This window comes from Amborella trichopoda, chromosome 11 (assembly GCF_054954075.1).
Source record: "Amborella trichopoda isolate Santa Cruz 75 chromosome 11, AtrichopodaSantaCruz75HAP2 v2.0, whole genome shotgun sequence".
Lineage (NCBI taxonomy): Eukaryota > Viridiplantae > Streptophyta > Magnoliopsida > Amborellales > Amborellaceae > Amborella > Amborella trichopoda.
Window position 1 is genome coordinate 26,132,310 of NC_142346.1, and position 23,102 is coordinate 26,155,411.

The following is a 23,102-nucleotide window of genomic DNA, read 5'->3' on the forward strand; positions in this document are numbered from 1 at the left end:
ATCCCGTAGACTAAATTAAATAAGAAATACTTCTGGATTTCATTCTCCATGGGCTTGAAAAAAAACAAAATGTCTCCGGATTAGATAGAGACGATCCAATTTTTTTGGGTTGAGAATTAAGTAGGACAGAACTCAATATCCAATTTTTATTTTAAAAATAATTATCCGGTTATTATTATGTGGTTCCCAAGATTTCATATTAAAAAACGTCCCAAGGATACGAAAAATCTCCCTCCAAGCCGTATAGTATGCTCCCTTGGGGGCATAGCAATCGTCTAGGGTGGTACTTTTCTCTCGCTGCTCCGGTATTTAAGGAGGTGAAAAAGCACTTGGCTTTACGCAATTAAATGGCCGCATCTGCAAGCTCTCGTCTCTTGTTCGGGGATCGCGTACCAGGGATAACTGACGTACATGGACGTCCCGCCGTCAGATCTGGCACCGGAGGGTGGAGATCATCCCTATTCATCATCGGTAACCTACTCCGCCTCTCACTACAATTCTTTTTTGTATTGATCTCTCTTTTTCTGCTTCTTATTAATATGAATATGTGGGTGTAGGGGTAGAGGTTGCAGAGAGGCTGGCCTACTATGGGGCTTCATCGAATCTCATAACGTATCTGACAGATTACTTGAACCAGAACACTGCCACAGCGGCAAAGAATGTTAATATTTGGTCGGGGGTGGCTTCTCTCCTTCCTTTGCTTGGTGCTTTCGTTGCAGATTCGTATTTGGGGCGATACCGGACCATCATCATCTCGTCTCTTATCTATCTCCTTGTCAGTTCTCTCTCTAGCTTTTTGTTTTAGTTGCTTGCAAATATTGATTCGTACACTCTTTTTCTTTGTTTTTCAGTTCTCACGGAGAGTTTTTTTTTTTTTTTTTTAATAATAAATTATGCATACCCAAAATAATTACTTAAAATATGAAATGATGGGGTTATAGATGAAAATTATAAAGAAGATCATTCACATTTTTTTATTTTTTCTAAAATTACCTTAGACCGTATTTTAATTGTTTTCTTTTAGTATATTGGTCAGTAAGGCAATGCCCTAAGCTTAGGCAATGCCCTAAGCTTTAGGGCTAGTTTCTAATCGTTAGAATTCTCGGACCCCCTGTTTTTTAAAAAAATTAAGAAATACAATGCAGTCCGAGAATAGGTACCCCTCTTTTCTCAAAAATAAAGAAGGACGAACCGTCCATGGTGACCTCGGACCGTACAGGAATTGAGGCCCCAATAGATGTCTGAGGATTCTAACATCCTATTGCCATTGCTTTTAAAGCTTGGGGCATTGCTCTGTTAACAGAAAAACTAAAAAAAATAAAAATAAATTAATGCTGTCAAATTATTTCGTATTTTACGTAATTATTTGTGGTCAGTTGAATCACTCTTGCTTCAAATCTTGGAAGAGAGAATTTCAATTGTCAGCACCTTCATCATTCAAGCCCAAGCCCAAATTCTAGCGAGAGGATTCGATTGACAAGTGCGAGGGACTCTTGCAGGGCTTGATTCTTTTGACTCTATCTGCGGCCGTCCCGTCCCTCCAGCCCAACGGCTGCTACAAAACTGAACCCAGAGCTCTCGCAAAATGCCATGGATCATCAACATTCCAAGTCGCCTTCTTCTTCTTCTCTCTCTACCTCATCGCCCTTGGCCAGGGAGGCCACAAGCCCTGTGTCCAGTCCTTCGGAGCCGACCAATTCAACGAGGACGACCCCACGGAGAGGCGTGGTAAGGCGTCCTTCTTCAACTGGTGGTACATGGGCATATGCGGCGGCTCTCTGTTGGCCGTATCAGTGGTGATGTACGTGCAAGACAACATGGGATGGGGATTAGGGTTTGGAATCCCTGCTGTGGCCATGGCCATGGGGCTTGGGGCGTTCCTATGGGGACGGACGAGTTACAGATTGAGCGTGCCTGGGGGAAGCCCCTTCATAAAGATAGTTCAAGTTATTGTGGCGGCCGCACGCAAAAGAAACGTGCCATGGCCGCAATCGGTGAAATGGGAGGAAGATGAGGAGGACGAAGAGAAGTTGCTTCTTTGGAGTTCAGAAGTTTATGAGTTAAGGACCAATAGAACACTGCCACACACTAAGCAGTTCAGGTACGTTCTTTCCCTTGCCCTTGACCTGTCGCTTAGTTGTTCATTCTGCGCCCGCCTCCTTTCGCTATTATTAGCACGTATTGCCTGCAGCAGGGACTCATTACATTAGTGGTCAGGAGTCGGATACGGTCCCTGTCGATTCTTTTTGTTTGGGTCGTTCGCCACCAACAGGTGCAATTGGCCCGGTAGTCGGGACCTAAAATGTAAAGAAATGTTTCCCGTGGCCCGGGCGAAAGCTAGGCGACCATGCCTACTCTCCAACCACAAGAATGGGGTTTGGATCATGACTGGTCAGTTCGGCCTAGCGAGTCATTTATTTTTTTATTTTATTTGGAGGGCATGCTCCAGTTTGGGTCCAATAATCTCAAAGCTTTTTATTTTGAGTTTTTTTTATTCAAATAGTATGAGTATGAAATTTGGTACGTAGAATCTTTTCATTGGAGGCACTTATAAAAAATATTAAAAATAATTTTTTGATAAAATATAATGATAAAAATGCCTTTTGAAACTTTTCAAAATATTTTGGTCATTTTATTCTATTGAAAATAGCTTTTTTATATTTTTCGTTAGTACGAGTTTAATAGAGGATTGGACGTTTAAAATTTGCTGTAAAAATAATTTATTAAAAAAACAGTATCAAAATAATTTATAAATAAAATTAATTAAAAATAAAACAATGTATTAAAAAAACAGTATCAAAATAATTTATAAATAAAATTAATTAAAAATAAAACAATGTAGAGACATGATATTGTGATTGAAGCAAGCTTAGCCCACCATTTAAAATGGATAATTGGATAAAGAGAAGTATATAAAGTTTATGCTTAAGTGCTTTATGTTACGACATCATATTGTAAACTTATTCTTTCTTATCTCGGCTATTTAGGAGGATTTATTGGATACTTGAATTTTGTAGCAATCACAAAAAACAAAAATTGAATCTGTGATGATTATTTATTAAGGCTATATATTATTTTAAAAATTTCCTCAAAAACTAATTTGCTAAATTAAAGTGGTTGCATTCCAATATTTACAGTAACAAAAAAAAATGTGTCACCGTCGGTGGGCCTAAACAATAGTGCAAGACATTGGATCCAAAGAGGAACCCGACTTTATACGGCTGTCTCTTGGTGAATGAATGTAGAAGGATTTGATATGTGACCTGCCATTTGAGTGAGACACGGGTACACACATCTCGAAAGGAGATGTGGGACCATGGCTGGTGACAGTTCACGCTATCCAACATGGCATCGGACCATCCTCTTTAACTTTAAAGAAATTCCATTATTTTTATGTCTACAACAAGTTGAAATGTTTTGTTTAGATGAGGGTGAGGTTTATATACGGTTGTCTCTTTACATTATACAAATAAGGCGCGCCTGTGAAATTTACGTAGCAATGTTATTTATGTGTCGAAAACTTTATGATGGTTCAAAAATATCTTTTTATTTTCAGTTATAAATTTAAAATTTTAAAAATTATAAAGATTGAACAAATTAAAAAACACTTGAAAATTTTGGACTATCCAGATAATTCGTTACAAGATGCACTACTTTTTAGCTTAAAATTATTATTTTTCTCTATATCCATTCATCTTGATGTAAAGATGATCACTTGGATGGTTCTCCAAAGCCTGAACACTCTCCTCTATAGGATTTTTTAGGTGTACCTTATTTCAATAGTATAAGAGCTACAACTTTATATAGACTTTTTCCTTCATGAAAAAGGCCATTTCAGGTACGTTGAATATCTACTTACTCATAATTGGGAGAACTCATAAATATTAATGAGTTCATTGGGATAAGACTTGGTTGATGATGTTTTGATTCTCATCTTAAACTAGAGTAAAGAGAGGCATAACATATACAAAAGGTAACATATACAAAGGGTCTGAAGTCAATAATCATAATATATATATATATATATATATATATATATATATAGAGGGAAATGACCTTTTGATACTTTCCTACACTCATGTATGTAGAATTTCAAATGAGCACTATTAAATTTAACACAAATCTCTAAAAAAGTCAAATCTCATACCCATGTGCGTAGAACCTCAAATTCACCATTAAATTTGACACAGATCTCCAGAAAAGTCAAGTTTCACACCTATGTAATAATTTTTCTAGAGATCTGTATCAAATTTAATGATGATCTTTTAAAGTCTTACACACATGAATGTGAGAAGATCTCGTAAAATCATATTATATATATATATATATAGGGTTGCCTTGAGATCAATGTCGGTACCATACTAGAACCTGTACGGTCCTAGCCTATTCTCAAATTGGATGGGGGCGCCTTAAAATACTAACTTATTATCATTTGGCTCATGGGATTGAAGTTGAAATTAAAGACATATGTACCTTAGACCGGGGATTTCAAAACCAGTTAAAAACTTAGTACATAAAAGTGTCGATTCAAAAGCAAGAACCAGCTTAACTACTTACATCTTAGACACCGCATTGGTAGCGAATTGACTTTTCATAAATCTGGTACGACTGGTGATATGGAACGAGGATTAGACTGATTCTCATTAATGAGAATTATTAAATAATAATTTTAATGTTGAAAACACGTACATTGAAAATAACAAAAAAAAAAAAAATAAAAATAAAAAGGAGAGAACTGAGCCATTCAGCCGATCCGAATTACTCGATGCCTTGAGAGATCCATCAAGCGGGACAAATTTTCGATACTGATTAAGAATTATGATTGTTTCTATCCGATTGGTTGGGTAGTGGGATTATATAAATAATTACTTAACGTTAAAACAAAATAATGAACATGTGGGTCCTCGAATGAGGCATAAGCAAGTGGAAATGCCGTGTCCTTTCTTCTTTTTAGGTGAATGGATGGAGGCCGTGTCCTTCCACCTTAAACCTCAACAAACAAGCCAAAGAATGCGTACAAGCAAAGAAGTAAAGAAAATAAGGAGCTGTCTTAATCTTGATTTAACAGTTTCGAGCTTATCTGTTATCCAGCGTCAGGTGGTTAAGGTTGACCTAAAAAATACTAAGACAGACAGGTGCAAAGGATTAAGACGATATTGAAGAAAATAATACTTTTTAAGTTTCATATTAAAAAAAAAGAGTAGGATTAAAATTTATGTAGTTAATCTCAATTAATTAGAATAAAATTTGAATAATAATGATAATAATGATAATGATGATTATGATATTCAAGTGGCTGTCCATTTTTGAGAAACAATGTTTTGGGGTTGGCCCAAGTCCACTCAAATTCGGGTGAGTCAATCAAACTCGCCCTATGGGTTCCAGTAGCTCCAATCCAATCTGAGTTTGTGGCATATAAAAAAAATAAAAAAATATAAAAAATAAAAGTATAGAAATATAAAATTTTTTTATATGATTTTGATATTATTTACAAAGACTGGTCGGTGTATTATGGCTATAGTCTTTATTTTTATATTTTTATTTTTTGAATTTTTTAAAGTGTCATCTCAAACGGTAAATCAATTGTTTTTAAAATCCCTTGTTTTTCTTTTGTAACGCTTATTTTAACTTTTTGTTGTTTTCAATTTTATTTTACTTTCTCTACCTTCTTTTTTATTTTACTTTCAAAAATAGGTTATTAAGAGGCCCGCATTTCTACATATGCGGACTTGGTCGATGGAAACCAGGTCCAAAAAATAATGATAAAAACTGAAAATCAGATCTTTCTATTTGGAAATAGAGATTCAGTGATTATACTGCAGATCTCAAAATTCAATATTAAAAAAATAAATAAATAGTAATTTTATCTGAGAGAGTAATTAAACTGCATGCTCTTACAAGGAGATAACATATGCGCTCATAAAATAAATTGCAAAAGTGAATGAACATGAAAGAAACTATGAAAAGGGCCTGGATTGGTTTGATCGTCACTAGTAATGATCTGAGTCAAACTTAATTAGGTGGAAGATATGATTTAAAAGGTTACTAACAATGTAGGAAACCATGACCCCGGGAAAGGAACCCAGCCTGGGTTAGGCAGATCCTGGGGCTTTGTTAAAAAATAAAAAAAGTGCAAGAAAAATATCCTAAAATATGATAATTATATTTAAAATAAAATTAAATAAAATTCTTTTAAATGAGGTTAAAAAAGTAGTGAAAAATAGATTTTGAAAAATCTATTTATTACCTATGGTGTTTTAAGAATAATTAAAAATAAAATAAAATGTAAAAATAAGTATTCATGGCCAAAGCACTTTCCAATCTTCGCCAAAATGTTGAACAACATAAAAGAAACAGATTACAAATTAATTTCTTATTTTTATGAATTTTTATTTTTTTTAATTTTTTTTTATAAATCGCGAGTTTGACCACCAAAACTGGCCAAACCCAATGGACGGGTCCGGGTCGACTTGACCGGTTTTGTGAACAGTCTTACTAAAAAGTTAAGGCATCTATTAGAATTTTGTTCTAAATGCATGATGTATTATATTTCTCTGCAAAATTCAACCAAATATTAAGAAATTGCATCCTCAAAAAGCAGAGACAGTTGCATTGAATACCAAAACAAACCCTTTATTAACAACAACAAAAAAAAAATTCCTTGTAATGGAAAACTGAGAAATGTAACAGATGAGGAAGAACCCATAGATTGCCATTCAGAAAATGTCCTCGAGGTCTGCCCCTTTTATAAGGGTAATGGACGTTATAAAGTCGGCAGCCATGTTTTACAAATAATTTTTGTAAGGGTGCAGTTTGTATAGAGCCGAGGCTCGGAACAATCAAAGTAAAACGCTCCTTCAAATAGTATCGAGAAATATGGTTTTAATACTAAAATCTTTGTGACAGCCTTAAAATATAATTTCATCTCTAATTATAAAATTTTAAGCTTAAAAAATAGTATAGATGGGGCAGATCAATGAAAATTTAAAAATTGATGGTCTAAAATGCTTTACAAGATGTACTATTTCCAAAATTTGAAATTCATTTCTTTTTTATGTCCATGCATCTTGATGTCGAAAGGATAAATTTGAAGATGTTTGATGTTTGGGCATCAAAACAAGCACTTCTAGTGAATTTTGAGGTGCACTCTAATTTGATTGTGTAGAGCCTCGGCTCTATATAAACTATTTCCTTTTGTAAAAGGGTTTTTATTTTAAAATAGCTGCCATAATTTCTGTTATTTTAAAAGTAGCAGATGTAATTTCTTTTTCTGGTATTGATTTCTTATTGAAATTAGAAATCCTATATAACAAGCCCTAAGCCATAATAAACGTCATTATACAAGAAATAACGGCCAATGAATTACTGCATGGAGATTTTTTTTAGAATTATAATTATCATTATTTCCACAACAATGGCTATTAATTTTAAGAGATTGTATACAATGAGACTATTTACCTTTGATACAAGATGGTTACCATTACTTATAACCATCTGATGTGAAATTTAGTAGCTTAGGTGTGTCATAAAGCTCAAGAAATTTTCTTTTGAAGTTTGAGCTTGATCAATAGAATAAATTCAGCCATATAATTTCACATTCAATGGTTCTGATTAATTGTGACTACCTTGTACTAAAGATAAATTGTTTTATTGTATTCTTTTCATACTTATTTATGACTCCCTTGTATCCATACAAGAAAACGTAAAGTAGGGTTTCCCTCTTTCTTATGTGAATAATATTTACTAGTCTCCAACGTTTTTTCATTGGTTTATCTCTATGAGGACTAAATCATTTGTTGCAAGGTTAAACAAAAAAAACCAATCCGTGACTCAGATCGGCAACCTTAAAAATCAGGCCGGATCAATGGATCAGCCATGCATGTCGTTAATGATAAAAAAAGATATAGTAAGTCCTTATTACAAAAGATATTTTCCAAATATTCTATCGATTTTTATGCGAACGAAAGGGAACAAAGTAAGTAGAAGCATTTATTACAAAAGATATTTTTCAAATATTCTATCGATTTTTATGCAAACGAAACGGGAACAAAGTAAGTAGAAGCATTTATTACAAAAGATATTTTTCAAATATTCTATCGATTTTTATGCAAACAAAACGGAAAAATGTAAGTAGAAGCATTTGTTCAAAAAGTCATTCTATTTCTCTCTTTTTTATATTTTTTTGATTCTTATTCATCGATTCAATCATTGTGAAAGAAATTAGATGTGGTTAGATAGGATTTGAACCTATACCAACAGTTAAAAGATCTATATCCAATCAATTAGACAATGGACACAATTCATTCTATATTTTTTCTTTCCAATTTTTCTTTTACCATCATCTCTTCATATATAACTAGAACCCAATTTATTGTGTTTTGGATGAAATTTATGAAAAAACTATAAAGGAGCAAGTGGATCCCTAGAAAAAAAATTTAAAAAAATGAGAGGTTTCCTTTTGAATAACAAGGAGTGATTAATCAGGTGGTGGGTCGTGGATTGATCTTTTCCATAGAGGAAGTGCGGGGAAGAAGGAATTGTACTACGAAATGATGTGACATAGAAACAATTTTTTTTTGTGGTAACGAACCTAGTTTTACGTGTATATAATTTTTTTCCTTTACAATATTGGTATACCATATAATGTTTAGATAACATTTCCTTTATAAAAATCATCTTTTGATCTTTGAAACTATTGGTATGTTTAGGTTTTAGTCGGGAAACTGTGGTTGAGTAACCATAATTACCGAGTATTATCCGAGTTGTACCCCACCAGTAACCTACCCACTGCTGGAAATGTAATTCTATATATACGAGTCCTATATTACTTGTTTTATATGCTTTATATTTGGCCTTCTATACTAATAGGATTGATCCGTGAAGTCCTTCACAGAACATGTAGATCTGCAATTTGCATCACTAATAGGCTATTAATAGTGGAAATCAAGGCCCTATCAATGAGCTACTACTATGAGACTACTATGGGTCCTCTAGAGTTGGTGTGTGTGTCCTGTTCTATAACTCAGGTCTGCAACTTTCTATGCAAATATTTGATTTAGTATGAAATAATTTCACAAGTAAAGATGACGTAGGAACATGCATTGATCCATTTTGACCTCTCATTTTCTCTAAAGAGGTCATAGTAGCTTAGATCACTCAGGCAAATGATATTTCGACAAAGAAGTGGCATTATTAGTTCAAATGGTCATAGTATCTGGATTTGAACTCGATAAGAGAAGCTTAATTCGGTCTGTTTTAGATCTATGCATGGAAAATAATAGGAATGGGTATGGAGTAGCAATGAGGTTGATGAGTGACCACGGAGGGAAGTACATAGTCTGATCCATTTTCTGAAGAGTCTCATGTTTCTCTGAAGAAACTCAATGTCCATTAATTGATATGAATATATAGACTTGTCTTAAATAGACAAATACATATGGGAAAATATATAAATAAATCACAGCTTCCTATACTCTACTTAGACTTACCAAAAAATACAAGATATTATATCTACCCTTTCCATATACAATGATTACTCACCTACCTTATTAACCTGGTAGACAATATATATTTTCCTTTCGCACTTCCCTCCAAACTCAAGATGCTATGAGAGAGAGCAACTGGAGTTTGAACACTAATTGCGGAAATGAGCAATTGGATCCAGGTGTATAGCATGATCAGTAGATGTAGTAGTTGTCATGCTCAAATTGCTTAATCAACAAGCATTGAAAGCAACGGCTGATTAACAAACTTCAGAAATAGATGGCCTCAGGAACTGAGGACCAGAGTAGGATCGATCAATCGAACAAAATTCTAGACAAAGCAGTCGAGACAGCTGAGAGAACATAACGGCACTTGGAAGAGCCAACAGAACTCGATGTGGATCCAAGATAGGTTCAGCAACTCGCAGATCAAAACAGACATGATTGAGTAACCAGATAACAAACTTGATCATGCAAATAGGAAAAGATAGCATGCAGACAAACTAAACAAACCTACAATGTTTTTTTTTTTGGGACAACTTTTGAGATTTTCTTTTTTTTTTGGATTAACGAAAGAAAATGGTCTGCCTCATCTATAAAGGTGGTCCGTCACAACACGTAGGTGATACCTGCGAACAACTGACGCTTTCCTCTCAATAAAACACTTCTCAATGCTCGCATCCCTATAATACTGCGAGCTCTAGTCATGCAAGTAATCATCCGGAAGGGAAGTGTAGTCTACCCTCATAAGCAGCACATTGTGAAGAATCACACAGGCCCCAATACAAGCGACCCCCATTTTGAACTCTTCATCAATGGGGTAAGCCAGAATACCCCAATTACTTAAACTGGCAAAAGTTCGGAGAACTGGCCTCCTCATGAGCTCATGGATGACATTGAAATCTTCTTCGTAAGAAGAGGCCACAAGCTCTGTGTAAGGAATCATTTGTGTCCACTTTATCGCACGAGATATTGTAGAGAGAAAAAACGCCCGCAACCTATAGAGATATTACAGATGGCCGGAAAAACTAATAAAAAACAGGATGGGATACTAGCAAGAGAAAAAAAAAAAAAAACTACCAAAAATCACTGAGAGATGATGGATTCAAACAATAAAAAAAGAGGCAGTCGTAGATGCAGATTGATTTTAGATGACAGTTTCTTGGTTCAATCGGACGGGATAGGATCAAAGAATAATTGAGTAACAGACTCGTCTTGAAAATCGGCGATAACGCTTCAGAGACGAGGAATGAACATGGCGAATATGAACCTAGCTCTGATACTATGTGAAGAGTCTCAGGTTTTTCTGAAGAAACTCAAGTGTCTATTAATTGATATGAATGTACAGACTGGTCTTAAATAGACAAATACATATGAGAAAATATATAAATAATCACAACTTCTCATACTATACACAGAATTACCAAAAAATACAAGATATTGTATCTACCTTTTCCAAATACACTGATTATAATATACACCTTGCATATTAACCTGATAGACAATATATATTTTCATTTCACACATTTAAGTGTTCCTTTAGAAAACACTCATGGTTTCCTAATTGGCACATTTAGTTCACGTGAAAATGTTTTCTAAAGAATATTTTTACGTGTGGTTAAATGTGGAAATATTTTTACATCAAGTAGTTGCCCATTGGTATGAAAAGATGCACTAAGACCATTTGGTATGAAAGTATTTCCACGATTAACTACATGAGATTTTTTTTCATGTGACACGAACCAAACGTGTATATTTTGATAAATAATATAGTCACTACATATACTTTTTTTTAATTCCATTCAACTTGGTTTGTATTGGAGAAAAGCTTTCCTTTATCCATAAATTAATGAAGACGCCGCCTATGACAGAGCTGATTGTTTGCACTCTTGAAAATATGTGCAATATAACAGAGTTTTTTATTTGTCACAAGAGTTTTATGAGATTTTCCAATATTAGTATTTACATATATGAGATAAATTCAGAAACGTTTCCTAATTAGTACTCTCCACAATGTTTTCCTAGAAAGTATCAAGATTTTAAACTTTTCCCTGACATGAAATTCTTCATAAATACCCAAAACAAGAGTTGTCAATAAAAGAAAAAATACATAACAAGCCTTTGTAAAAACAAATTTTATATTTAGTTGTGTTTTCAAAGTGTCCATCCCATACGTACAACAATTCTTTCTTCAAAAAAGGATTTGTTGTATATATGGGATACATGCGGTTCATGTAATACCTCTTTTGATTCTTTAATACAATGAGCAGTACGCGATATCCCCACATATTCACCCAAAAAAAAACAATTCCTTCTCAAAATGAAGTTTGAACTCACTGCAGGTGGCTGGACAAGGCAGCCATTCGCGATATTGTTTTAGGCAAAGAGAAAGATTGGTCCATGCCCAATAGATGGAGGGTATGCACAGTGACACAAGTGGAAGAGGTGAAGCTTCTTCTGAGGCTAGTTCCCATCTGGACTTGCTGCCTTCTATATGCAGTGGTGTTCGCCCAACCCCTCACCTTCTTCACCAAGCAAGGCACCATGATGGACCGACGCGTTGGTTCGAGGGGATTTGAGATACCCCCTGCAGCAATGCAAACCTTCACAAGCATCTCTTCTGTTTCATTTGTCCCCATTTATGACCTCGTGATTGTCCCTATAGCCCGCAAGCTTAGCAGCAAGGATAGTGGAAAAGGCATTACCATGTTACAAAGGATTGGGATAGGGATCTCCCTGTCAATTCTTACCATGGTTGTGGCCGCGCTTGTCGAGTCCAAGAGGCTAGAGATTGCCAGAGAGCTCGGGCTCATTGATGTTCCGGGTGCTGTAGTGCCCATGAGCTGCTTGTGGTTAATTCCTCAATACATGTTGTTTGGTGTGTCAGAGGTATTCACGATTGTGGGGTTGCAAGAGTTCTTCTATGACCAAATGCCTGATGCATTGCGAAGTTTAGGGGCAGCCCTTTACCTAAGTGTGATCGGGATCGGGAGTTTATTGAGCAGCATTTTGATCAGTCTTATTGAAAGGGCAAGCATTGCTGGTGGGGAGAGTTGGTTCTCCGACAACCTCAACAGGGCACACCTTGACTACTTCTACTGGCTCCTCGCCCTCCTCACCACATTTAGTCTTTGTTTGTTTGTCTTCTTTGCGAACCACCATATCTACAAGCGGGTCAATCCTTCAATATGAACCTGTAAAAGAGAAGGAGCATGCAGTTGCTACTGCAACTGCAAGTACCATGCTTGTCATCTGCTGGTTGCTACTCTTAACTCTAAGAAGGGGAGGGATCTACTTCAACAATCATAAGGGCCAACCAAAGTTGGCATCAGTCTCTTGTAAATGTTTGCAAGTATGATTTATGTGAAGGTTATTATTGTTTCCCTATTTATACACAACATGGGGTTGAATGATTTGCAAATATTTGTATTATTGTTTCCCTATTCATATACTAAATGGGGTTGAATGATTTCTAAATATTTTCTTCTTTTATGAGGTTTGCTTCATTGAGTTCCGCTATTATGCGTGGGGAAAATAAGGATAGTATTAGGAGTGATTTATGTACGGACCAAAAAACTTTACTTGAACTACGAAATGCTCTATTTATAGGCGGTCAGTCAACCCGTATTTTTTTAGTTTTTTTGAAATTGTCCCTTTGTTCGAGGATGCCAGTGCCCCAAGCTTTAGAGGCAGTGCCTAGGCGGTTCGAGGTTAGAATCCTCAAATCGATATTGAGTGGTCCGAGGTCCCCACGTCGTACCTCTATTGATCTCAAAAAATAAGAAATAAATAGTGGTCCGAGGATGGGGACCACAGATCGCCTTGGAATTGGGTTGTGCTCAGTATAGAGAGCGGCTCGAGGATCCTATCCTCATACCACTGTTTTTTCTCAAACAATAAGGTATAGAGCAGTTCAAGGATGGCGACCTCAGACTGCTTTTTTTCTCCAAAAATAAAAAGAAAGAGCGGTCTAGGGATGGGAACCTTAGACCACTCAAGAACCAGAGGGCAGTCTGAGGAGTCGAACCTCACACTGCCAGCGCACTTCCCCTAGGGCTTGGGGCACCACCAGTGTTAGAAAAACCAGCTGGTTAGAACCAGAACCAGTTGGTTAGGTCGGAACCTCTAGGGTTCTGAGTTTGGTTAGGGCCGGTTTTGGGTGTCTAGTAGCCTAGAGTACACCCCCATAAAATGTCCGGCCCAAAACGAGTTGGTTACGGGTTGAACTAGCAATTTTTTTGTCAAACCGGCTAGTTTTCTGCTAACCGGGCCGGATAGCTGATATAACGAACATTTTTTATTAAATAAGGTAATGTACTTGTTACAAGTGTTATTTTGAAATATGGGCCATTATATGTAGTAGGCATACTTGAATCCAATTTTTCACCTGTTTTTGATTTGTTGTTGTGCCATTTTTTTTTTTTGTGGGGCCTTTATTGCTGTAATTCACTATCTAGAATCTATAAAACAAGGAATTTTGATTAAAACATTGAAAAAAAGGAAGAGTTTCTTGGATTGAAATGGCAGATTTTTTAGGTTTTTGAAATTTTCTCCAGTCTTTCAATAATCTCTCTTGTTCTTGAAGAAATTTGGAGCTTTTGATAGGTAATCGAAGCATTTACCATATTCATGTTTTAATTTGCTCAAAAAACAAAAAATTATGGGTTGATTTTGGCCCAAAAAGTTGTTGCTCAAAGAACCTGTATTCGATCCAAAAAGGAAAATCTTTGATCAATTGATTGGTTGTTTTTTTATCAAATTCAATTGTGGATTTTGATCATCAAAGCTACATCTCCCAAATAAAATAGGTATGTCTATTTATGATTGATTAAAAAAACCTTACATGAATTTTTTGGTTGCACGATGTCATGAAAATTTCATAGATTTCAAATTTCTGCCATTTTTTCAATTAAATTAAAAATATTGAATATGTTTTTTATGAGATTTGGTGCATTTTAAAGATGATTGAAGCCTTTATAATGCATGATGTTGATTTGTTCGATTATCCGAACATTAAGGGTTGTTTCTTACTCGAAATGTTGCTCGATTTAGGGGTTTTTTGAGAAATAATTTTTTTTTAAAAAATATTTTGCTTAATAAAATTATTTTTTTTGATGAATATAGGAAGTTTTTTTTCATTTTTCTTAATAAAATTAGTTTTTGATAATATTATGATTTTTAATAAATTTTTTCTTTTTTTTTACGAATATGGGAAATGTTTTTTTTATTTTGTTTAATAAAATTATTCTTTTTGATAAAATTACTATTTTTGATGAAATTGATTCTTCTTTTTGACAAAATTATTATTTTTGATGAGGTCGATTCTTCTTTTTGATAAGTGCATGATAATGTCGCTCGATCTGTTGGTTGATTTTTTTAATTATGTTTTTTTAAGTGCATGATATAGTTATATTTGTAATAATGGAAATGCGACATTTTGTTTTGTTTTTTTTTTGTTGCCTTATGTTCAATGAAACACTCTACCACTGTCATGTATGTGCTTGGTTCTTCTCTCTTTTCAATTTTTTTTTCATTTTTCTCTCAAGGTTTTTGGAATGTTATGGAAAAACAACTATACTTAGCTTTTCAGAGCTTTGGGCAAGAATATATTTTGTAGCAAAAAAATATGTTTGCTGATTGTTGAATTAAATAATCAAACATACTTGGATACCGATTGCTCTAATTTTCTTCCCAAAATTCTTAATGATACCCAAAACCCGACATTTGGATGTCTAATTTTGCCCTAGAACTAGACTTTGCAGTTTGCACATAGTTTCTCGGTCTAAGCTCTTCCTCTAAATGTCTCTTATTATAGATCTTCCATTACTGTAGGTTATCTCGATTGGTCTCAAATCTCTTAGTAATGTGAATCTTTGGGAGAATACTTCCACAAAGACAGTGAGAGTGAGTATTTTACAAAGGAGATCTTAATTTCAAATCATCCCTCACATTTGACAATATGGGTTGGGTCATTAATATCAAAATACACCCAAGAAGTCTAGGTTAATCTATCGAATGGAACCCATATGTGGAGTGGTGAACTTGAAAAGTGCCTCTACCAATTGTTTTAATTTTTTTTTTGTGGGGGATTTTTGACCCATTAAAAAATGAAAAAAATTCGGCTACCCCCCGGGTTAGCCAGATTCTAGTTCTAATCGCTTTGGGCCCTATTCTAGTTCTCTATTATGTTGTAATTTCTTTTTTATTGTTGTTGCCAGATGATCTATTCCTCTGAAAAATTCCTCCACTTGTTTTTTTTTGCTTGGACTCTGATTTATAAGTTTCATCTCTCTCTTTTCTTTATTGGATCAAAGGATTGCTTTCATGATTGTGTACATTTTAATGGAGGTATTGTGATTGATTGACTAGTAAGGATTAATGGCTTCTATGCTTGACTACTACCATGAGCTTCTATAAGATGATCTATAAACTTCAGTGAGAGAGCTTAGGATAGAGACATGCTCAGTCTGTTATTAACATATTGAGGCATGGAATGTCTTTCTAGCAAATGGGTGCTTATTTACGGTAGCTTGAGAGGAAACTTAGACGACTCGTATAATTGTGTATACAAATTTTTTACTAGAGGCAATTTTATCATGCTTGTTATTTTAATCAAGTCACTTCCATCGTTGCAGCTCTTTGTGCTTGCATGATTAGGGTTTACTTTAGGGGTCCATTCATCCAATCGATGATATTAAAATATTTCCATGTCAATATATCAAAAACATGGAACCTTTGATATTTCTGTGTTCAATTTGAAGTTCTCTAGTATGAACTACTTGATGTGATATACCAGTCCTTTAATTAGGAGATATAATATTTCAAGATGATGATTTTTTTCAATTCAGATTCATTTTTCAATATCTACTAGTGTTATACATCATTTTTGACGTACTTGTATCCCAGATGTAAATAAAGAGAGAGCCAGTAATAACTTGGCCCTGCCAGTACCTAAGACACTGTTAAATCAAGGGAACACTGCAACAATAAGCCTAAAGCTGGGCGACCCCTAAAGAAGTGTCAGAATGGCCTCAAATACCATGAGAGGGTATTTTGGGATACCTTAGGATACTTACAAGGTTTTGTCACGTTTTGACAAGTTTTGATATGATTAGGACCAAACTTGGTTATTAAATCCAGTTCTTCTCATGCTGAAAATAGACTTTATAACTACAACCTCATTTTTGTGGGTCTTAAAATAGTACTAGACCACCGTCATTAGACTCGTAACATTGAAAAGCTGCCAAGGACCAAATTTGGGCTCAATCGAACATTTCAAGACCATTCTGGACCTAACTTACCATAAAAGGGTGGGTTTTACACTATTGCGGTACAACCTTGGTGAACCAGTTTCCATTTAATAGAAACTGTGTTTTCTCATTTTGTGATGATTTTCAAATGCTTATAAATCGCTCGTTTTGGGTCCGATCAAGCTCAAATTTGAACACGAGATAGATCTCGACGACCCAATTGTTTTGACATATGGCATGCATTATGACGTGGCCCAAAACGAGAGAATTTTTAGAGAGAAAATGAGCTCAAAATCATGAAAATTCAGATTTTATACAAGAGAACATCGCATACTTTGAGATACCATAACTCACGATCCCGATGTCGGATCATCGCAAATATGGGTCTGTCGTGATCGTGTTGTGAAGAGCTAGAGTTTAGTATAATTTTGATGTATGATTGGAGGCTAGATGATACAAATTTTGAGGTCAGAAATCGCAAGATTTTTCGGTCTTCGGAATCCTATTTTCCTGCGACTTCCCAAATTTGGAATATGCTTGTTTACGGTGCAAATTGGAGAGATCTTCAGAGGAAGATCCCTCAGATCCATAACACAAACTGATTTTAAAAGTGATAGAGAGTGAGACAATCAAATTCTGATTCGAGGTCAGATCTACTCGAAAACGAATAGATCCACTCCCAGATTTGACAGAGCCAGCATAGATCCAAAAACATGAAATATTCAATGAAATATGAATAAAAACCTAGATCTAACAAAATAACTGAAAAATAAAGGAAAAAAGGATGAGAAATTCAAAAGCATGAAATATTAAATGAATAAAAACTTAGATCTAACAAAATAACCGAAAAATAAATTAAAAGATGATAAGAAAAATACCCGACCTAGCCAGTTGACCCGGCAAACCCGAGGCTTCGAGGCCTTACCCGTGTCAGGATCGGCTGAGTTTATATTGTGCGTTCTCTTTTTATCTCTTTAGGTTTTGACTAGGCCTTGGCTTGGTTGAGCTAGAGTTTTGCTGATCTAGGCAAAAAGTTGGTTTCAGGAGGGGACTAGGGCTTAAGATTGCATCTCTAGATCTAGGCTTTCTTACAGTTTTCTTCCTAGGCTCGCTCTGTCTCTCAGATTTCTTGACCTATGGGTTTACAAAGTCCCACCTCAATTGGTCACAAAATATGTTTATATAAAGGCTCAAATCTTACGCGAATGGAATATACCAATTTCAAGTAGATTTGCCTGTCAAATTTCTATTTTGGGGGGTCAAAGGGAATCCAAATCTGACCAAAACTAGCAATTACATTTCTGTGATATTGCCTACTAAAAATCAGGTAAAAATAAGTTGTTTGGCTATTTTTACTTTAATTGATTTATTACTAAAACAATGGTCTTGTAGGATTGTGGATCACATGATAGGGATCACGGACTATGATGATCTATGGTTCAGCGGTTTATTGGGATAGTGTAGTCTTAAGGGTTCAAGAGTATCACATAATTTTCTAGTTTTAAAAATGAGGTATCTAAAGTTGCCCCTCTTTGGCACTCCCTATCCTTCGAGGGACAGGTAAGTGGCAAGAAGTAGACACTCTTTGACACACCCTGTTCTTCAAGGGGTAGGTGGGTGGTAAAGAAGTAGACACTCTTTGAGGTGAGTGACAAAGATAATGCAGACATTTTACATTTCATCATGATGTTTCGTGGTTAGAGGGCATACCAACTATCCCTCCAAGACATTGCGCTTCTCGCTCACCCACTTAGGGTATTTTCATCTTAGGGTTTTCGGTGTGAGATGTCGGTGAGTTACACAATCTTAAAACTTGAGTAGGATTTTCTGGCCATGCCACTTAACTTCAAGGGTTTTCACAATTTCAAATTCTTAAACCTGGCATTTTCTTTGAATTTTTTAGGGTTTCCTAAGGGTTTCCTAAGGTTTTTCCTAGAGAGAGAGAGATGAGGTGGTAACGCGGTAATTATCATATACGGGTGTCCAAGCCCCTTCAATTTTAAAAGTCCTTTTAGAAATTTTGAAAACAAGGGGGGAATTTTGAAATAGAACCCGGAGCTTTGGACAGGCCACGACTTTAACAAAGAAATTAATTTTTTTTTAAGACACAAGACATGTAATGAAAATTTTGAAATGAGAAAGATATTTTGACAAACAAATTTTTAGTTAGCATTTTTGGCTCCTACAATCATAGAGCCCTCTAAGCAGTTTAACGTCATGCAGCGATGAACATGGTAGTTGACATTTTTACTCATACAACCATGGAGTGTTTTTTTTTTTAAGGAAAAGCTTTGTAATGAATTTTTTAACTTTTTTAAATGTGGGTATACAGTTTAACCACTTATAAGCCCTTTGGTGGACCCTATATGAGTGTGTCGGGTCCTTGCTTGAATCTTCACGACGATGAATCATCAATTATTTCTTTATCATCCAACCTTAGTGTTTGAGGTTATTTTTTATCACTTGTATTCCCGGTGCAAATAAGGAGAGAGTAGTTCGTGACCTAGGTCCGCAGGTACAAAAATGCTTGAGATTACGGAAGGCGTAAGATAATAAGCCCTGATCCAAAAGTGAAATTTTCAAAAATCTCAGAACGACCCAATAAGATTTAAGATCATTCTGAAATGTCTCCTAAGAACACTTGTAAGTTTCATCGCAATCCGACGAGTTTTAGGCAGTGCTGAAAATTTTGCCTCTATCGTGCTGAAAATGGACTATGAATTACAACACCATTATCGGAGCGTCAAATGATCTCCAGACTATTTCTATTGGATTCAAAATGTTTGAAAACCCTACGGTACCAATTTTCAATGCATTCGGATGCTTTTGAAAAACGTTATGGCCACATTATCCAAAATGGGAAGGTCGTACACTATTACGGTACACCCTCAGTGAACTAGTTTCCATTAATGGAAATTGTGCTTCTCAATTTCGGGGGCAAACTTCACATGGCCGTATCTTCCTGATCCCAAATCGGATCGATCCCAAATTTTGGGAGCATGCTGGTCTCATTGACCTGGTCGATTTGATATGTGGCAAGCACGATGACACACCCCGAGCTGAGAGAAATCGAAGAGAGAAGTTTGCCGGAAAGTTCCAAAAGTAGTAGGGAATTTCCAGCAGCATGTCCCCTTGATCAAAAGCCCGTATCATGACACTCGTGCATCGGATCGGCTCAAAACTAGACCCATTATGAGCACAAGTGCGGAGGCCTCATCTGAGCCAATCCTCACCCCTGATGGATGGTCAGATTCGACGCACGATGACTACGAAGTTGCTACAAATTCCAGCCATCGAAATCCAAACTCCGACCAAAGTTTCCCAATTCGGAAAATGGCCTTCCAGGCACCAAATCGAGCTGCTCTGTTTGTAGAATGATCGTGGCAACTTGCTCACCATGCTACATGAAAGAAACTGGTGAAAAACATTGAGAAACGAGCTGAATCTTAAATCTAAGGTCAGACGTTTTCTCATGGTTTTGCCTCGTCAAGATCATGGCATGGCTCGAAATGGGTATCAAAACGATCATCTTTTCGAGCCGATCAAGAAATGAATAATATTTTGGTCGGATGAAGACTAAAAGGACCTCAAATGGATCCCGAAAGATCGTGAAGATTGCATGGCCATTACAGGGACTGATTTGAAATTTCACAGATTGATAGTGCAGGGGCAGATCGTCATTTTTCCCCATTTTCTTAGAATTTCTTTAATTCATTTAATTGTTAATTTTCATCAATTAGGTTAGAATTTAGGCATCCACCCATGTTTGGACCTAAATTCTATATAAGTAAGTACTCTCTTCATGTAAAGGATCCTTCCCCAATCAATAAAATTTTGACTTTTTGCTTGAGTCTTAGGTCACGGTTTGGAGAGAGAGGAGAGAGAAAGTCTGGATGGGTACCCCTAGGCCTCAAAGGTAACTTTTTCTCTTCTCTCTTCTTTCTTTGTCCTCCCTTCCTTCTCTCTCTTATTCCTCTCTCCTCTCTTCATTCTCTCTCCTCTTTTCTTTTTTTCTCTTATTTCTCTCTTCTTTCTTTTATCCTTTCTCTCTCCTTCTTTCTTTTTTCTTTCTTCTTCTTCCTTTATCTCTCTTCTTCCTTCCTTTCTCTCTCTTCTTCTTTCCTTTCTCTTTCTTCTTCATTCCTCTCTCTTCTTCTTTCCTTTCCTCTCTCTTCTTCCTTACTTCTGTCGTGCACGGTAGTGAACACCACCGAGCATGACCTTTCTTCTCTCCCCTTTTCTATCTTGCAAAACAACACACACACTGTCGAGCATGACACTTCTTTCTCTCTCTTTCCTCTTTGTCTTACATGACAGTACATGCGACCGAGCACGACCTCTTTTCTCCTTTCTCCTCTCTCTCTCTCTCTCTCTCTCCTTTGCTTGCTTGACTAGAGGGCTAGCTGCTCCTCATGCTATCGTGCCAATCTTGTCGTCAAGCAGTTTAGCCGTTGTGTCGATCTAGTCACCGTTCCCATCTAGCTGTCGCATCAGACCAGCCGCTGCGTTTGACCAGCCTGGTTAGCTGCCTCAATCTTGCCCTCCAGATCTAGATGCTCAGGCAGCACGTATCTTAGGTTTCTAGTGAATTCGGGATTTGAGATCGCTTTCTCGAAATCTTGCTCAAGAACAAGGGCAGATATACTAACGGATGAGAGAGGAATTTAAGGTGGGTTTGAGACTTACTCGGGCTGGCTCGCGTGGGCGCCCTATTAGATCACGTCGGAAAGCCCTCCAGTTGCTTTAGCTAGTTCAGAATCACCTCCCTTGACTTGTAGTCTTCTTGTTTTTCTACACAACACTTTTATGGTTAATTTGTAAGACATGTGGGTCGAAGAGACCCACCTTGTCTTAGGGCAATGCACATTCGTGTGTATAAGAATATGAGTGATTAGGATGATGGAGTGGAAGTTTCGAGTCGAAAAGAGAAGAAAACTTGATGAAGGGTTGAGACTAGCTTGATAACTGGACAGTGACCGACTCGGAGTGGTAGGAAGATGGGCATGGTACTCAGGACCAGCACGGCAACAAGACTACTCAAAACCGAGGCCGATATGGCGGTGCCAGGCTAGGTCAACCCTCAATCAAGCGAGAAGACGAGAGAATGAAGAGTAGGCATGAGATGAGGAAGCGATAGGATTCTATCGGCACTAGGCGTCGCCACCCACGGCTGTAGAGCAGCAGTGTCACGACCCTTGGACAACGCTAGACACTACTGCTCGCGGCATGAGGGGAAGCAGGGAACTACGAACGACGCAACACAATAACCTCTCGTGAAGCGCACGACAATAGCCATTTATGAAGCGTACGACGATAGTTCTCATGAGGCACACAGCACTGAATGCACAAAGGAGGCTTGCAGACGGCGATAGATACTGTGCATGTGAAGAAAGCTTGCAGGCAGCGATAGGCATTGCCAAGACCTCTTGCGGACAGCAAAAGGCATCGTCGTCTACAATAGGCGTGCAATGGGGGAAGACCCCTTCGGGTGGCAATGAGTTTCACCGTCTGCGCTCTTCACTGAGGCGTCGAGGGCATGTCTGCAGATGGGGACGAGCAGCGCCGTCCTCAGGCTTCGTTGGGAGGTAGAGATGGACGAACAGAAAGAGAAGGAGGCTCGCGCATGGTGCTGCCATCGCCATGCATGACCTGTGATACCACAGGAGAGGCATGCACAACATTACCACTGTCGTGCATGATCTCTGAGGTGAGCTCAGACGGAGAAGAGGAAGGAGAAGGAGAGGATGAGAGACAAGAAGAAAAGAAAAAGAAGAGAGAGAAGGTTTACCTTGAGCCTAGGAGTACCGGTCTTAAAGTTTTTCTCACCTTACTCTCTCCAAACGGGACCTAACAATGAGAAGAAAGAGAAACTTTATTAATTAAAAACTCTCTTTGTGTGTGTCTTACCTTTAGCGTACAATGGTGGTACGTGGTATATAAAGAATTTACCACAAACATGGGTGGATAATCTAAAGTAACCTTAATTGCTGGAAATTAAGATTAAATTAATTAAAAGAAATTAGAAAGTAGGGTACAAAATGATAGATTTGCCCTTCCTAACAATTTGTGAAATTTCAGAACAGTCCCTATGTTGCCCTAGAACGTGCATGATTTGTCATGGATGATCCAGAGTCGTTTTGATACTCGATTGATCGAAAGATGATTGTTTTCTTGTAGGGCTTGGCATGGCGATCTATTTGATACCAACTTCGAGCCATGGATCGTGTTTTTAAATCACGATCACAAGACTTGAAATTTGAATGGATCTTGAAACTTCAGATCGATAGTGTGCTAGTTCCTTGATGTTTTTTGATGATTTCTTTGTTGGATCACGCTATGCATGCCGTTACGATCGCAGGGCAACAAACAC

General features: G+C 36.8%; 1 protein-coding gene across 2 annotated transcripts; it reads left to right on the forward strand.

Annotated features, from left to right (window-relative positions):
- Positions 1 to 337: 337 nt before the first annotated feature.
- Positions 338 to 12,959, forward strand: LOC18425837 (protein NRT1/ PTR FAMILY 5.10). 2 transcript variants are annotated; one of them, XM_011631127.3, is made up of 4 exons: positions 338 to 471; positions 558 to 775; positions 1,500 to 2,101; positions 11,825 to 12,959. In XM_011631127.3, the coding sequence occupies exons 1-4, from the start codon at positions 348 to 350 to the stop codon at positions 12,672 to 12,674; spliced, it is 1,794 nt and encodes a 597-aa protein (XP_011629429.1). In that variant the 5' UTR covers positions 338 to 347; the 3' UTR covers positions 12,675 to 12,959. The 2 variants fall into 2 exon arrangements, with proteins under 2 accessions (XP_011629429.1, XP_088707815.1); XM_088851689.1 differs by lacking the exon at positions 11,825 to 12,959 and adding an exon at positions 3,138 to 3,500.
- The last annotated feature ends 10,143 nt before the right edge of the window (positions 12,960 to 23,102 follow it).

Bases quoted from the DNA above. Each gene is read 5' to 3' on its own strand.
- LOC18425837 (XM_011631127.3), top strand. From the start codon at position 348: ATGGCCGCATCTGCAAGCTCTCGTCTCTTGTTCGGGGATCGCGTACCA. The intron at 776-1,499 runs GTCAGTTCTCTC...GGACTCTTGCAG, and splicing joins CGTCTCTTATCTATCTCCTT to GGCTTGATTCTTTTGACTCT. The intron at 2,102-11,824 runs GTACGTTCTTTC...AACTCACTGCAG, and splicing joins CCACACACTAAGCAGTTCAG to GTGGCTGGACAAGGCAGCCA.